Consider the following 17,266-nt stretch of genomic DNA (forward strand, 5'->3'; position numbering starts at 1 on the left):
CTGGTGGCTGCCCAGGCTGGGTCTCTGCCAGGCAGGCTGGCCCCGGTCCGCTGGGCCAGGTGACCGAGCCGTGTGACAGAGCTCAGCCCATTGTCTGGCTCACGAGGAGGGGCCTTGGTTCCAGGACTCCTTTTTCCATTCCACGGCCTTCGTGCCAAACAGCACGCCGTCGGGCCTGCAGCTGCTTCCCGCCCAGAGGAAGGGGTGTGGGGGCCCACGTGCATGGCCGTGAAACGCGAGCCCTTTCTCACACCGACTCCAGCCATTCCTCCCGCCCGTGGCCCTGTCGCCACAGGGAGAAAGCCATGCTCTTGGTGGCTTCTCGGATCCCTCAGAGGATCAAGTATAAGGAACCGTGAGGTCACACATCCACCTTGCCTCTTGGGCCCCGGAGCGTGGAGAGGCGCTCTCTGCCTGTGGGTGATTATCTCCCGGTGATGACGTGCTCATATCATGTCGGGATTTGTAGGGAAAGGTCATAAATACAAATGATTAGTTCCATTTCTGGCTTAAGAGTACAGAAGGGTTCTGTTTTTCTGGAGCTGACATTTAGTTAATGATCTGTCCTTCAGAGGGTGTTGACAGGGGATGGGCCATCGTGGTAGTTGCTCGTTTCGCGCCACCCTCAAATTGGAGGAGGAAAAGCGCCGTTTCGAGCTCTAATTGGTACTCATGTTTACAGAGGCTGTTCCCATGGTTAGAATTTATATTAGACTCACAGTGTAGAAATGCATTTCTCAGTTTCTTTTCATCTCCCTTTTCTCACTCGGCTGCTCTTTCCTGTGATTGTTTCTCACATGTGTACCAGGGAGAGACATTTTTGGAAAAATGTAAGAAGACCCTGAAAATCAGATGATGAAATCACCTAGGGTAGAAACCGGTAGCTCTTTCCATCCCCACTCCCGCGTGACCTCACATGTTGGTGATTGAAGGGAAACTGACAATTCCAGCTGAGGTGATTAACATCCTCCATGTACATCAGACAATTAGCATCTTCCCTAGAATGCCCCGGCCTGGGATCATACTTAGTGGTGCTGAAAAAACGGAAGAATGGCGCTGGCCTCCCTTTTCTTCTGCGTGCACACGGCCTCCTAGCCTGGAGTCCTGGGCCGCAGCAGGTTGTAGAAACGGAGGGAGTTTCGCTTTGGCTGCTTCTGGACAGGACAATGGTGGTTCCTATAATCAGCTAACCCGGTTCATGCAGCTTCAAGTCTTTTGTTCTTAAGCTGAGTAAATAATGCTTTGCGTTCCAGCCCTTTATTTAACGTCATTAATAGCATACCTCAAGACCACATTTTTGGCACTGGGTTAAATGAATGTTTTGTTGAACCCTTCTCATCTGTTAAGGACAGAAATATCTGATGTAATCTCAGTGGTGCTTAAAATAAACGTTGGTGGCTGAGCCCTTATTTGAAAGCTATTCTTATAGGCAGGCCCAGAGCTAACGACGCCTGACTTGTTGGTCCCGTGCTAGCTGAGCCCCAGGGTCACATTTGGGAGCCTTCATCAGGTTTCGTGGACCTTGGCTTCTGGCTTACGGCTTACTCTCCGCACGGTCTGGACAGCAAGATCTCAGCCCAGTGATTTTTGTAGGTTTTTAGGTTAATCAGTCAGATGGGTTCCTGGGTTGAGAAGGCCTTTGCGTCATGATTGAGCAGAGCCTTAGGAGGAGTCGAATGGCCACTATTCCCACTCTATCCTCGCCATCCAGGTCTTTCTTCCATCCATCCTTCTGTCCACCCAGGACTTCTCAGACTGCAGGGTCGGGGACATGTTGGGGACCATCTTGGCTGCAAGAAATATCTAGATAGCTTAAGCCAACAGTTTTAGAAAAATTTTAGTTCTTGTATTTATTTTTCATTTTTCTTCTTCCCTTCTTTAGGATTGTCTCGTAGCAGAAATGGAGGATAAAGTTCTGTCCGTAGTAAGTATACGTTCTCAAAGTTACTGCAAAATTCCCTTTCCCAAAACAGTGAGAATTACAGGAATTAAAGCAAATGCACTGTGGTCCCTTACTTCAGGACATACTTTGAAATATTGGCTTTCAGGATATGGGTCTATTCATGTAGATGGAAAGGGAAGAATAAAAGTTACTTAACAACAAGACCAACTACTGTGCAAATTCCTGTGCTGAACTTGGATATATTGTTTTTTCCTATGAACATTTCATCAGTATGCAGTTTTACTTAAATGGATGGCTAGCCTGTTAATCAGGGTGAAACTGATCTGCCGATTTTACTTGAGGACGGTTTTGATTTAAAAAGAAAAAATTCTTGGCAAAAGCCTTCTGATGCAGGGGATGTACTGTGGCTGTTTAATGGCATTTTGTAACTATTCATCATCGCTTCCTCCTTTTGACATGAGCTAGCCTGTGCTCTTTTGATAAGGCCTTGCTCCTACTGATGTTGAGGAATTTAGCAGTGAAACTGCTATAAATATATTTTCCATAAATAGGGAGGCTAAACAAATTGGAGGAATTAAAAAAGTGTCACTTGTTGGATTCTCCCCCTTGGGGAAAAAAAAATCACGCTTTGGAATTTCCTGATTGTTTTGGTTGTTTAATTTTGAAAGGTTAGATGGATCTGATTGGGGGGAGTGACCACATGTGCCCACTGTGATTTCTACACGGAGACCGTTGACTAGGGATCCTCACATTGTCTCCAGAATTTCACTCTGTCAGTGTTTAGCATTCAAAGAATGCGAGCATCACCATCGTCAAAAAAGATCATGGACCTGAATTTAAAACACAAAAACTATAAAACTCCTGGAAAAGGAACAGGAGACTCGTTCTAGGTGACCCGAGGTTTGGTGACGAGCTTTGAGGTACAACACCAAAAGCATGAACCATGGAAGACAGATTGACGAGTTTAGACTTCATTAACATTTAAAACTCTGCTCCATGAAATGCAGTAAGAGAAGGAAAAGATAAGTTCCAGACCGGAAAAAATATATTTTTTAAAAATATATTTTATTGATTTTTTACAGAGAGGAAGGGAGAGGAATAGAGAGTTAGAAACATCGATGAGAGAGAAACATCAATCAGCTGCCTCTTGCACACTCCCTACTGGGGATGTGCCCGCAACCAAGGTACATGCCCTTGACCAGAATCGAACCTGGGACCCTTGAGTCCGTAGGCCGACGCTCTATCCACTGAGCAAAACCAGTTAGGGCCGGAAAAAATATTTTAAGAACACATATCAGATAGGGGAGTTGGATCCAAAATATACAAAGAACCCTCAAACCTCAGTAATAAGAAAACAAACAATGCAGTTAAAAAGTGGGCAAAAGATCTGAGCAGACACCTCGTCAGAAAAGATGTACGGCTGGCAAAGAAGCATCGGGAGAGATGTTCAGCATCACGTCTCATCAGGGAACTGAATTAAAGCAAGACTCCTCTGTACACTGAGTAGAATAACTGAAGTTCAAAACACGACAACACCAGACGGTGGCAAGAACATGGAGCAACAGGAACCCTCACCCGTTGCTGCTGGGAATGCAACATGCTCCAGCCTGGCAGTTTCTGACAAAATTAAACATACTCTTAACCCTGTGATCTAGCAGTTGCAATTGTAGGTGTTTATTTGAAAGAATGAAACACTTATATCTACAAAGACTTGCACAGAATGTTATAGCAGCTTGGTTCATAACTGCCCAAACTTGGAAGCAACCAAGACGTCCTGCAGTAGCCGAACGGATAAACAAACTGTGGTCCATCCAGACAATTTATTGCTGAAGAGCATTTGGCAATAAAAAGCCATGAGCTCTCAAGCCACGAAGAGAGATGGAGAGACCTTAAATGCATGTTACTAAGTGAAAGACGCCAGTCTGAGAAGGCTACATGCTGTATCATTATAACTATTTGACATTCTGGAAATGACAAAACCATGGAGACTAAAAAGATCAGTAATTGCCAGGGATTCATGATGGGGAAGGGGGAGAGAGGTGACGAGGTGAAGCACAGGGGATTTTTGGGGCAGAGAAACTATTCTGTATGATATTGTCATGGTAGATACAGGATACTATACAGTTGTCAAAACCCATAGACCTGTACAGCACAAAAGAGAACCCAGTGTCAACTATGGACTTTAGTTCATCATAATCTCTCAATATTGGTTAATCAACTGCAACAAATGTAACACTGATGCAAGATGTTAACAATATCTTGTTATTATTAATTACACTATAATAATGTGACTATTGAAAACTGGGTGGAAAAGAAAGTATAGGGGAACTCTGCATTTTCTGTTCAGTTTTTCTGTAAACCGAGAACTGCTTTAAAAGACAAAACTGATGAAAATAAAACAGGTGCAGGTAAAAAGACTAGACCCTTGTCAATATTTGGTATGCAGAGAATGTGAATGATCACTAAAAAGTTACAGAGGGCGGGGAATCGATGATTCTCAGCTTGCCAGCCGGTGCCTGAGTGGCTGTAAAAGAGATAATAGGAAAGCTGCCCTTTTGAGACAGAGCTGAGAGTGGCACATTCCCACAGATGCTGATAAACATGGAGTTAAAGTGCCATGCGTTCATGGAGCGGTTGTGGAAATGATTGCCGGCCAGAGCTAAAGATGATAGGCGAAGCGCATTGCTTTAAAATTCAACTCCAGATAAACCTGGTTAATGATTGAGCCTTTCCTGACGCTTTGCCTCTCCAACTCTAGGTCAAGGTTTTGAATGGCATCTGTGACAAAACAATCCGCTCTACCACGGACCCTGTCATGAGCCAGTGTGCGTGCCTGGAGGAAGTCCACCTGCCGAATGTCAGACCCGGGGAAGGCCTGGTAAGCACGCCGACAGCAGTCGCACGCCGTCATGTGTGTGACTTTCCCCCTTGCTTCCACTATCGATAGAATTCAATTAGACCGTCTCCCGTCATGTCGCTAGGAATTTGCCATCTTGACCTGTTCGGTAGGTTTTGTGGCTTCAACGTATAAAAATAAGATCTGACTTTGGGTGGTGGGCACATGGTGCAATATACAGATTTGTAGCATCGAAATCCACACGTGTTCATGTGGACCAATCTCACCCCAATCCATTAAAGAAGTAAAATTTAAAAAATAAAAATAAATAAGGTTTAAAACTGCCCACTCAGACCTTGAAGGGATTGTCTCCACAGCGTCACTTTGAGGGCTTAGCGCTGCAGGGACGTAGAAAACAGCTGCACAGAGGAAAGCTGGTCTCTGGGTGCAGAGCAGCAGGTGCTCCGCAAGTGTCCGCGCTCAGGACGGAGGAGAGGAGGCTGCTTGGAAGGAATGACTCTTAAAAAAACACTCAGAAATGCTTCACTGGTCATGTCTGAGCGCTGTAACACCAGGCCCCGAGAATACACACAGGCAGATGCCTCGCTACCTAGCTCAGCGCCTGGACACCTGGATTGCCCGGTCCCTGGCATGCAGCCCATGCGATTAACATGCTGAAGTTTAAGTGAAGAAACCCTGAGGCCCATTGGTGAGCTTAGAGCAGCCGTGGGCAAACTACAGCCCGCGGGCTGGATCCGGCCCATTTGAAATGAATAAAACTATTGAAAAAAAAGACCGTACCCTTTTATGTAATGATGTTTACTTTGAATTTATATTAGTTCCCACAAACACTCCATCCATGCTTTTGTTCCGGCCCTCCGGTCCAGTTTAAGAACCCATTGTGGCCCTTGAGTTAAAAAGTTTGCCCACCCCTGGCTTAGAGGCTTTCGGTCAGGGTTTAACACCAGCCCGCAAATGATTTAACCTCTTTACATGGCGGTTTCCTCCTCGGTCAAAAGAGAATAATAACAGGGTTGTTGAAAGCATTAAGTCAGATGCTGGCTGCTGAGTGCCAGATGCTGGACCCATAGTACAGGTGCAGTGGTTGGTGGCTGTGGCTACTGTAGCTGCTGTGGAGGGGGAGGGGGAGGAGGAGAATGGGGAGGAGCAGGTGGAGGAGGGAGAGTAGGAGGAGGAGGGAGAGTGCCTAGCAGCTGTGTGGAGATATCAAGGCAGTCTCTGCTCTCAAGACAGAAAACCAAAAAGCAACCCAGTGTCGACAAGCCCTCATTCTCAGTAAGTAGAACTATGCGTGCGGAGACTGCTCGGCTTCAGAGTGAATGGTGGATTATAACAGACTGGGCAGGAAGGCTTCTTTGGGGGAGTTTACAAGCACATGAAGCGGAGAAATGGCCTGAGTGGGCAGAAATGGAGTTGCCATTTCAGACGGTAAAGTTATAGCAATGCTCTGGGCGGAGGAGTACCGCATGTGGGGAGAAGCTGCTCACTCTGAGGATGAAAGCAACCAGAAAGGAGAGGAGTGGGGAGAACCCTGAAGGTGTCATATTTGAGGAGGTTCTCATTGGAGAGGGTGTGGGTGGCTGAGGAGGGCGAGTTCAGGGTCAAAATGACTTCTTGGGAGGATCTACGCTATTGTGGTATTGATACCTATTTGAGCCACTACTCTTTATCCAATCAACTTTCTGCTCTCTTTCCCCATCTTATAAAAGCTTATAGCCCAACCAGTGTGGCTCAGTGGTTGAGCATCAACCTGTGAACCGGAAGTTCACGGTTCGATTTCCTGTCAGAGCACATGCCTGGTTGCAGGCTCAATCCTCATCGAGGGTATGCAGCCAACCAGTGGTTCTCTCTCATCATTGATGTCTCTCTCTCTCTCTCTCTCTCTCCCCCTTTCCCCCCCTCCTCTCTGAAGTCAATATAATCAATAAAAGTATATTTTTTAAAAAGTTCAATGAACATTTTTTTATATCTGACATGTCAAACTGCAGAAACGTGTCCTCGATGACACGGCGAACTCACTTCTGAGTGTGCCTGGTCTGGGTTGTTAGTGGCTTGAGTAAGTCCCTGCCACGACTGCTGATCTCAAATGTAACTGACTATATTGTGTCGCCAGACAAAGAGGTGGTCAGGAGAGAACAGTCCTCGTTTGAAAGGCCTCATTCATGCTGCGGGGCTGAGAAGATTCCTTCCAAGTCCCCAGAGCTATGGCAAAATTCGGGGTGCCTGGGACCCAAGCGGCAGCATCAAAGAGATGCCGCTTCCCATTGCTTTCACGAGTGTTTCGGTTGGCATGGCTGTCCTTCGCGGCTCTCAGGGTCGTGTTTCACAATGCTTCAGGAGGCTTCACAACGAGTATTGTTCTGCAGGGACTGCCTTTAATGTTTGATAAGCTCAAGTCCCACTTGGGGCGGTATTTCTGAATGCTAATATATCTGTGACTCCCTCTAGGGCATGTACATCAAGTCGACCTACGATGGACTGCACGTGATCACTGGAACCACGGAGAACGTAAGTGCCTGTCCGTTAAATGGAAGAGCTATTGGATGTTTAAACCAATTAGACACAGAGACCCACGCTTTTCATTCAAATGTGTGTTATCTGTAGGGAGGGCGCGGGTGCCCGTGTTGCTCATTTCTGTTGCTGGTACACACTGCTTATCACCAGCTGCTGTCAATTTATTATTTAAATTGCCCTTTATTGCTCTTGTTCACGTACCTTGCCCAGTTTCTACCCCCACCCCCTTGTGTTAAGTATTCCTTTTGCACCCTGGAAGTGTTCATGCATGAATACAAAAACAATGATCTCTTTGCTGTCGAGAATCACTCAACAGAATTGGTAAGCAGATGTGTAAAATATGGTGTGTTTTTTTGGTTCAGTGGAATTTCTGTGTCACCAAAGCAACTATTTTGGGATGTTTGCATGACAGATTCTTTTTGTAGAGTTGTATTTCATAATATTTGGCATGATAATGCAATTTAGGTCCCCCCCCCCCCCCCCCCGACTTTGAATAGAAAGAGCAAGGCTATTTCTACTGCAAGAGACTTTGTACACTGTCATCTTGCTTTTGGAAATTCTGCTACTGAATGGTATTTCTTTATAGCCCTTCAAACATTTTGAATTTGTGAGAAGTAGAGCTAAGTGAATGCTTTTTTTTGTGTGTTTGGCAACCTATAATATGGCTAGCTTTTAAATGACATTGATATGAAACTTAGAGTGTTTGACTAGTTTCCAGGATCTGTGTAAAGGAAGCCTGTGTCTGTGGAATTAATCTACTGTTTAATCAACTAAGACAAGAGGAAATGATTTCTTAAAATAGAAGAAGTTTGGTACCGACTTTCTAATCTGGTGAAAATATGTGTTGAATTTAGAGCTTCAGCTGCTAGGTCTTTTGATAAAATAAAATGGCATGAACTTTGATGAGAGTTCGTGACACAAAGTTGATTTTTGTAGCAAGAAAATGACATTGCTTAAGGCAGTCAATGAATTATAGATAAATTGTGTGATTCTGGCAGATGGAAAAGTAGAAGATGGTAGTGTCTTTAAGCATTCTCTGTTGAGCTATACTGAGAACCACTGGTGCCGGGGTCCAGCCCCAGCGGGTCCAGGGGTCCCCAAAGGTGTGGACGGAGTCGGCTAAGAAGGAATGACACGGAGACAGCATTCAGTTCATCAGCAGCCTAGCCAGGATCTCTAGCCAGGATCTCCAGCCAAATTCTGGTCTGGATCTACAGAGAGGTTCTGCTTAGGATCTCCAGCCAGGTTCTGTGTCCATGTTGTCTTGCTAGGTTCTCCAGCTAGGTTCTGTCTGAGATCTCCAGAGAGGTTCTGCTGGTTCTCCAGCCAGGTTCTGTCTGAGATCTCCAGCCAGGTTCGGTCCAGGTTCTCCAGCCAGGCTCAGTCACCAGGTTCTAATCAGGTTTTCTTGCCATGTTCTATAGTCAGGTTCAGTCCAGGATCTTTTGCCATGTTCTCTCCAGTGAAGTTCTTCTGTCTCCAGGCTCCGTGTAGGTTCTGTCTTCTGAATTCTCTTCTAAGCTCTGTGTCTTTCTGTCTTGTTACATCTGTATTTATACCAGTTGATTCAATCCCATCAATCTCTATTCCAAAGGTTAGGGCGTTTCTTATCTCCATTCCAGGGAGTAAAGATTATGTAGCTTAAGCATGATTGTTCGTAGTTAAAGGGATTAATTACCCGCCTGGCACTTAGTTGAGGGGTTTTATTCCCTCCCTAACTTCAGGGGAAAATCCCTACCTGGGGATTCAACCTTTCTCGGAGAGGTGACCTTGGTTAAAACACAGCGCCAAGAAGGTAAGCAAACATATTAAGAACCGTATGCCATATATGCCAGGTCCCTTGAAACAGCAAGCATGGACCGGCTCCCGGCACACTGGGAGGTTTTTTTTTTTTTTTTTATTGAATGAGAGATATGGGAAGGGGAAGAGAGGGAGAGGCATTGATTTGTTATTCCACCTATTAATACATTCATTGGTTGACTCTGGTATGGGCCCTGATCAGAGGTCTAGCCTAAAACATTGGCATATCGGAATGACACTCTAGCCGGCCGGGGCATCACTAGGAATTTTTATACCGCCTCACCTGATAGGCAGTAACAGTACTGCTTTTAGGCTGGGGAGGGTGCAAAAGAAAAAATGCATAAGGATTACGCAATTCATCTCTTTATCTGGCATTTTGTATATTTCAGCTGCAACATGACAAGAATATATTTGTGTACCGCTCAGTGCGTTGTTCTAGGGTTGGATGGATTCAGAAGGACGGTGAATGTTATTTCAGTTTTTTGAGGTGAAGTTTTGCACTGGCGATCTGGTGATTGAATTAACAACCAGACCTGTGTGGTTCCAAATTCTCTCTGGTCTTGAAGCCATTTCAATCTTAGATATATGTGTAGAACACTATAACATGTTTTCAGAAGGCACACAGATTTTTTGTCTTCAAAATGCACCCCCCTTTTGTTTGAAGGATGAGAGTTGAATGGGAGACTAAATAAGTTGCTTTTGAACCAAAGGAAATGTCAAATGTCATGATACATTTCCTAGAATTCCTACCAGACTCATAAGACTGGATGAGTGATTCAGGGTAGTTGATCCAAGTCATCCAGAGAGAGGTGGTTTCCATCCAGCTAAAGGTTAAAAAAAATGAACACTGTCTTATCCTATTTGGTAATCCATTTGAGAATATCATTCACTCTTTCAGACATTTAGCCATATTCACTGAGTTCCTGGAATGTGCTGAGCACTCGCTAAGACTTGTAGATGAGGGTGGGAGGTTAGGTAAGAGTCCACTGCTCATGGGCTTAATCTGGATATTTTACCGTTCATGCTGGATGAAAATGCCAGCCATGGGTCAGCTTTCCGGCTGTCACTTAACTCTCGATGACTTCACAGTCAGAATGTCTTCATGGAAGCCTGTGGTGGGTGGTAGTGGGCAGAAATCAGCCACTGCGTTGCCAAACCCATGGTTTCCATAGTCCTCTACCTTGGACTCCAGGCTGAAACAATGCCAGGGGCCATCTTAGTCCCCTAGTCCTCCCCACCCCCCCGCCTTTTTTTTTTTGGAGGTTATCTGAGAAGCCACTATAATTTTTTCAAGGTCAGACTGAACAGTATCTAGTGATTCTCTATCAGGCTTCTTTTATGATGTTGGTCAAAACCTTTACAGGAGTCTTGACATACTCCTGTCCCCCCTGACCCCCTGAGATGAGGTGGGCATTAGATTAGCTTCTGAAGAATGGATACATTCTTCTTCAGGTCATCACCCTTCTGCTGCAAACCAGAACAAGCATCGTTTTTCAGCAGCCCGCCTCCTGGTGAAGATAGGCAAGGGCTGTTGCCCTGGGGAGACTTTCGGTATCGGGCTCTCTCTTTACCAGTGTTCTGCCAAGCACAGCCCTTAATCACTTGGTAGGTCATTTGAGAAATGAATGCATGGAGATCCTTAGCAAGGGGAGTCAATTCAGGACATTGGCTTGTTTTTTTTTAAGATTGCACATCTGTAAACAGGGGCTCCCTGGCCTCGAGGCCATCTTTTATAATGTGATGCTTACCTTAAAGGAATCGTTAGCCCAGGAAGATGAACTGGAAAAGTTGGTCTGTCGCTGTGGGTTAAGCACCTGACACACAGGGCAAGAAGGAGCATTGACACGTGCATTTATTTTTAATTCCCTCAGAGAGAGATTGGAGTGAGGCCAACTCCCTCTGCTCTCCACGATGCTAGTCTCTCAGGTGAGGCGCTGCTGGTTGGTATGGCAGCATGTTAAATGTTTTTTACAAACAACAGTCACACCCGTGCTTCGCGTTGGGCCTAAATGAGTCAAAGGGAACGTTTCCTCGGTTTCATGCTGCTTTTGCTCATTTCTTGTTGAGCCTGTCACAACAGTGGAGTGAGAAAATGAAGCAAGTGTGTCTTGAGTTTAGTTCAGAAGCCCCATTCCCCACCCTGCTCAGAGGTGCTATTTTTTTTTTTTTTTTAAGGAGAGTTGTAAATTGTTGGCGATTCAGCCAGTTATATAAGGTCCCAAATAAAATACTCTGGCCTACACAACATTTGACTATCATTTGAAATCAAAGGCTTATCTTTTCCTTCTCTTTTGTTCATATATCTTTTAAAAAGAAATATGTTGGTACTCTTTTTAATTGATTTCAGAGAGAGGAAGGGAGAGGAAGAAAGAGTAGAACCTTGATGATGAGAGAGAATTACTGATCAGCTGCCTCCTGCATGCTCCTTTGCCTCCTACATGCTCCTTACTGGGGATAAAGCCCGCAACTCAGGAGGCATGGGCCCGCACCAGGAATCGAATCGAGACCTCTTGGTTCATGGGTTGATGCTCAACCACTGAGTCACACCAGCCAGGCCATATATTTTAATTATAAATGATTCTAGTTCAATTAAATGAGCAAAAATACTATGGCCAAAATATTTTACAAGTAGATTAATCAATATATCTATATGTAAACACATGTGAATATATCTATATTTGCAAATTTTTAATAAACTATTATCTGGCAAAACAAAGTCTGGAAGTTTGTTTCAACACCTGAAATGTGTTTATTTTGAATTCAATCTAAAAATGAAAAGAATTAAACTTGTTGTCTCTAACAAATTTTTCTCTTTTCACCATCTTTCTATTCTAATACCACCGTGACAACCTGTAAAACAAGGTTGAGGTACAATAAGATTTAGCTTTAACAATCACTTAATAGGAGGTGGGATGACACAGTGATGGAGTGATGGTCTTTATATGTTAAACAGTGGGTCAGCTTTCACAAGATTAACTTTGCTAAGAGTAAAGGTAAGGTGTCTTTTAGATGAACCACTGGCTTTTGTCGGCTCATCATGTCGACAGTGTGCCCCACTCTCTGGTAGGTGACGTGACCCTGGCTGTTGTAACTGGCAGATTATCTGTTATAACAGACCCCGGATAAAAGATAACACAAGTATTCGTTCGCCAGGTTCTACAGACGATGTAGTTGCAGGGAACACATGTACACCATGTAATAAATTTCTTGAGAAAATTATATTTCCATTGCTCTTTGTCTACAGAAGAAAGAAGGAGGAGGAAGTAAAAGCAGAAAGAAATATAAAGCTTAAAAAAATAAGACGCGTCTCTCTGTTTGTTTCTAATAGTCTCCTGCAGACAGATCCCAGAAGATTCATGCTGGCGATGAAGTCATTCAGGTTAATCGGCAAACTGTGGTGAGTTTTTCCACTGCGAATTAAGACTTAATGTTCCCCTCTAGAACTTTTAACTAAATCCGGAGCCATTGTGCTTGAATTTTTAAAATTTTCACTTTATATCCCATTTTCCATCATTTTAAGTATTGCTAAGATGGACATATTTGTTTCAGCCTATTTGTACCTATTTGCTCACCAATGTGTCTCTATCCTTGAGACACATTCATAGATTTTATTTATTTATTTTGCCTTATTTCTGAGTGAGTCCCCTCTCTTCATTTTCTGTCTTTGAAGGTGGGATGGCAGCTAAAAAACCTGGTGAAGAAACTGAGGGAGAATCCCACTGGCGTCGTGTTACTGCTGAAGAAGCGGCCCACGGGTTCCTTCCACTTCGCCCCCGCGCCCCTGAAAAACCTGCGCTGGAAGCCGCCTCTCGTGCAGGTGTGTGGTCCTGTGGTCCGTCCCCACTGGCGGGGTAAGCCTTCGCCTGGTGGCAGGGCCTGGGCAGTGCTAAGTGTCTGAGTTGTCCCCCAAAAGCAAGATGAGAATTGGGAGGAGCTTGGTGTCAGGAGTCTGAGCATGCATAATTCTCCTGTAACCCTACTTATGTGAAAATACAGTCTAGCTTTGCACCGAACAATGTAGTAGCCACTGGCCACGTGTGACTATTTAGATACAATTAACAGTCCGGTTCCTCCGGCTCACTGGCCACGTTTCAGATGTTTGGGAGCCACCTGTGGCTGGGGGCTGCCTTCGCTGCACCAAGGTCATTCTCTGCTCTCTCTCTCACTTTCAGTGCACGCTGACGTAAGGTTTCCAGTTTCAAGGCTAACCTTAGAGAGACCACGTGGGGCTGAGTCGGGGGTGGGGGGATGGGGATGGTGGGGGGAGGTACGGTGGGAATAATCCACAGGGTGCGAGCAGTCATCCATTGTTTAGACGTCGTTTAGAATTGCCAGTCTTGGGTAATAATAAGCAGCAGACCGAGTTTTAGTGAGTTTTATTATTTACATCAGTCCTTAGCATTTGTTTCCTAAACCATGGATGAAAAGCAATGACATTTGAATGCCCTTTGCCCTTTTCTAAGATTAGGATGGCAATTTGTATGTAACTGATTTTTTGCCAAATCTTCAACTGGAAGGAACGGTAGTAATCTCAAGCCGTCCATTTGGATACTTGGTGATGCACAGAGCACTGGGAGTGCATTTACTGGGTTCCGTGTGTGTGTGTGTGTGTGTGTGTGTGTGTGTGTGTGTGTGTGTGTTGGTAAATAACAGGACGTGGGGAGTGGAGCAAAGAGAGGCATGGAATTGAAATCCCTTCTTAAGTAATAAGTGAACATATCAACCACACCCCTGATGCTTCTGTGTGCATTGCTCCGTGCAAGGTGTAACATCTTTCAATTTTGGGGGAATTCTCAGAAAGTGGTACATGACATCTCAGAGGTCGTCCTTCATCATCGGCAGATGATGGGGTGACTGCCAGGTACTGGGTACCCAGAACAGAAGTCGGGCTCTGAAGAGGGGGAGAGAGGGGTGGGCCGGGTGGGTAAGGCACGCTTCCCGTGGAGGTGGGAGCACTTTGGAGCCTGGAATGCCAGGCGGGGTTTGGCAGATGGGCGGGCATGTCCTAGAGGAGACAAACGCTATTGTTGAGGCACACCCACAAATGCCATCGGGGAAGGGTGTGTCTTACACAAGGTTTCCTAGAAGCAGAACGTGTGACAGATGCTTGTGAAACTGATTTCTGAGGACATGTGCTTCAGGTGAGGGAGGAAGGCAGGCAGATAAGGAGCAGGAAGCCAGCAAGGTGGCATCTCAGGTACAGCCTATCCTCGGCCTGTTATACAGGTGGAACCACAGAGCCACCGGCTCCTGTAGCTGTGCTCAGAAGGGGAGCTGCCAGCCGAGGGCTATTCTCCAGAGAAGGGGACAGCTTTTAGCAGCCGACTCATGGCAGCTGGGCTCACTGGGCCTGTGGGTATATGGGCACCACAGCCCTCCTGCAGGAGTGTGTGATGAGACATGCCCCCCACCCCTGCCAGGTATTGTGACAGGTGGGGGGGGGAAGACCATATTCACATAACTTTTATTACAGTACTAGAGGCCCGGTGCATGACATTCATGTACTGGGGGGGTCAGGGGAGTCCCACAGACCGGCCTGTGCCCTCTCGCAGTCCAGAACCCCTTGGGGGATGTCCGCCTGGCAGCTTAGGCCCGCTCCCTGGGGAGCGGGCCTAAGCTGGCAGGCAAACATCCCCCTTGGGGTCCTTAGAGCTGCCTTAGAAGCAGGAGAGGCTCCCACCACCTCTGCTGCACTCACCATCCATTAGCCCGGCTTCTGGCTGAGCAGTGCTCCCCCTGTGGGAGCGCACTGACCACCAGGGGGCAACTCCTGCATTGAGCACCTGCCCCCTGGTGGCCAGTGCTCGTCATAGCACCAGTCATTCCACCGTTCAGTTGATTTGAATATTAGGTTTTTATTATATAGGATATTCTATTTTATTATTACTTATTATTAATCTATTACTGTGCCTAACTTATAAATTAAACTTTTCATAGGTATGCATGTATGGAACAAGTATAGTTTACATAGGGTTCGGTACTGCCCAAGGTTTCAGACATCCACTGGGGGTCCTGGAACATAGCTTCCTGCATAGACAGGATGGCACCCAAATTGTCTGAGTTCGAAGCTCACGCTCCCAGTCAACGATAAGATAGTTAGCCATTTGTATTCACTTACTCGTCCAGTCCTCACTGCCACCCTGTGCAAGAGGTGCTGTCAGTATGGCTGTTTCAGAGGAGGGAACGGGGGCACAGGCGGTTACATTATTTGCTCAGAGCTAGGATTTTAACCCAGGCACCCGGTTTGCGGACCTGTGTCTCACTAAGCATCTAGTCTTTCGGGATTCCCAGTGAATGGTGAGTGTCTCAGAGAAAAAGCAAGCTGAACGTTGCTAACAGCTGCCAGCATGCACCGACCTGGCGACCTCGTTACCCGGGGTGGGGAGTGGGGGAAGGTGGTGCTGGCTTTGGGGAGGGGAGATGCGCGCCAAGAGCAGTCTCGGGGGTAACCTGCACCCTGTGCACCTGCTCCTGTTCCAGACCTCGCCTCCGCCCACCACGTCGCAGTCCCCCGAGAGCACCATGGACACCTCGCTGAAGAAGGAAAAGCCGGCCATCCTGGACCTGTACATCCCCCCGCCGCCGGCCGTGCCCTACTCTCCCAGGTAGGTCCCTGTCCGGTCCCTGTCGGTGCGTGTGGTGCGCATGCCACCTGTTCGTGGAGAACCTGAGTGGGTGTGAAGATCATGAGAAGAAACATTGCCGAATTCCATGTGACAGGGCTGAGTCTTAAAATTGCAGTTCAAGAGTGCGACCCTGGGAGTGGGGGCTAGGGGATGGGGATGGGGGGTGGATGAAGGTGGTCACAGGTGCAAACTTCATGTTATAAATAAGTCCTGCCCTGGCCGGGTGGCTCAGTCGACTGGAGCCCTTGTCCAAAAGGTGGTGGGTTCAATTTCCCATCAAGGCCACGTACCTAGCCCTGGCTTGTTTGGCTCAGTGGAGAAAGCATCAGCCTGCAGACCTAAGGGTCCTGGGTTCCATTCCTGTCAAGGGCATATGCCTGGTTGCTGGCTCAGTCCCCAGTAGGGGGTGTGCAGGAGGCAGCCAATCAGTGATTCTCTCTCATCATTGAGGTTTCTATCTCTCTCCCTCTTCTTCTCTGAATCAATAAAAAAAATATATATTTTTAAAAAGGGCACATACCTAGTTTGCAGGTTTGATTTCTCGTTAGGGCAGGTATGGGAGGCAACCAACTGATTGATGTTTCTCTTTCACATTGATGTTTCTTTCTCTCTCCCTCCCTCTCTCTATTCCTCTCCCTTCCTCCCTCCTTCCCTCTCTCCCGTCCTCTCTCTCTAAAATTCATAAATACATATCCTCTTTTTTTTTTTTAAAAAAAATAAGTCCTGGAATGTAAGGTACAGGATGGTGATTAATTTCCAATAATGCCATCTTGTATATGCAAGTTGCTGAGAGAGTAGGTCTTAAAATCTCTCATTACAAGAAAAGAATGTGTAACTGTGTGAGGTAATGGATGTTATTTAAACTTATTGCAGTGATCATTCCTCTCTCTCTCTCTCTCTCTCTCTCTCTCTCCCTGAAATCATTATGTTCTACACCTTAAACTAATACAGTATTATGTCAACTATATTTTGATAGAACGAGGGGGTGCTGTGATTCTTAGGGGGAAGTGTAGGTACAGACCCAGGTTTCAGGGGCCTTGTCACTTTGCAGTTTGGTGGGGAAGGGGCTCCTCATAGAAGTATGTGTTCTTGGGAATGCACTGTTTTGGCTCCTCCCTGGATGTTGGGAGGGGGTGTTCGGGGTTCCCTGAAGCCGAAGTTTCATGAACTACATGGTAAATTCATCTCTGGGGAGGAAGGTAATAGATATTTCTGGGACATTAGCTATAGTCACAGCTTTATTTTGCTGAGAGAGGTGTGTTCTTCATGGCACTTAAAAAATATGGATGTAGGTGTGGATGAACTCTGTTTGCACACACCTGTGTGTATGTGTGTGTCTATTATAAATTCTTAAAGCTCATTGCTTTATAATGGCTGTCTTAAATGTTGTATGATATAACGGGGATGGTCATACTCGATATTATATAGGGGGTGATTTAGGTATAAAATACAGGCTTATTTATGTCAACTTACATATTTCCATATGTTGGTAAACCTCGAGAACCTAGCCCATTCATTCAGTATACATTTACTTAGTGTCAGGCCTGGGTTACCATTTGCACAAAA

The 17,266-nt window shown here is 45.9% G+C and overlaps 1 protein-coding gene across 8 annotated transcripts in view; it reads left to right on the top strand.

Moving 5' to 3' along the window:
- Positions 1-17,266, top strand: part of CNKSR3 (CNKSR family member 3) — a 76,491-nt gene that overhangs the window by 52,574 nt on the left and 6,651 nt on the right. For 6 of the 8 annotated variants that reach the window (XM_059699994.1, XM_059699996.1, XM_059699991.1 and 3 more), the window contains 6 exons: positions 1,883-1,924; positions 4,662-4,781; positions 7,209-7,268; positions 12,403-12,471; positions 12,745-12,891; positions 15,555-15,679. In XM_059699994.1, coding sequence (XP_059555977.1) covers positions 1,883-1,924; positions 4,662-4,781; positions 7,209-7,268; positions 12,403-12,471; positions 12,745-12,891; positions 15,555-15,679 — 563 coding nt within the window. Of the gene's footprint in view, positions 1-808; positions 956-1,882; positions 1,925-4,661; positions 4,782-7,208; positions 7,269-12,402; positions 12,472-12,744; positions 12,892-15,554; positions 15,680-17,266 lie in introns of those variants that run through there. The other 2 variants (XM_059699998.1, XM_059699992.1) reach the window with 2 other exon arrangements.

Source organism: Myotis daubentonii, chromosome 6 (genome assembly GCF_963259705.1).
Source record: "Myotis daubentonii chromosome 6, mMyoDau2.1, whole genome shotgun sequence".
Taxonomy (NCBI): domain Eukaryota; kingdom Metazoa; phylum Chordata; class Mammalia; order Chiroptera; family Vespertilionidae; genus Myotis; species Myotis daubentonii.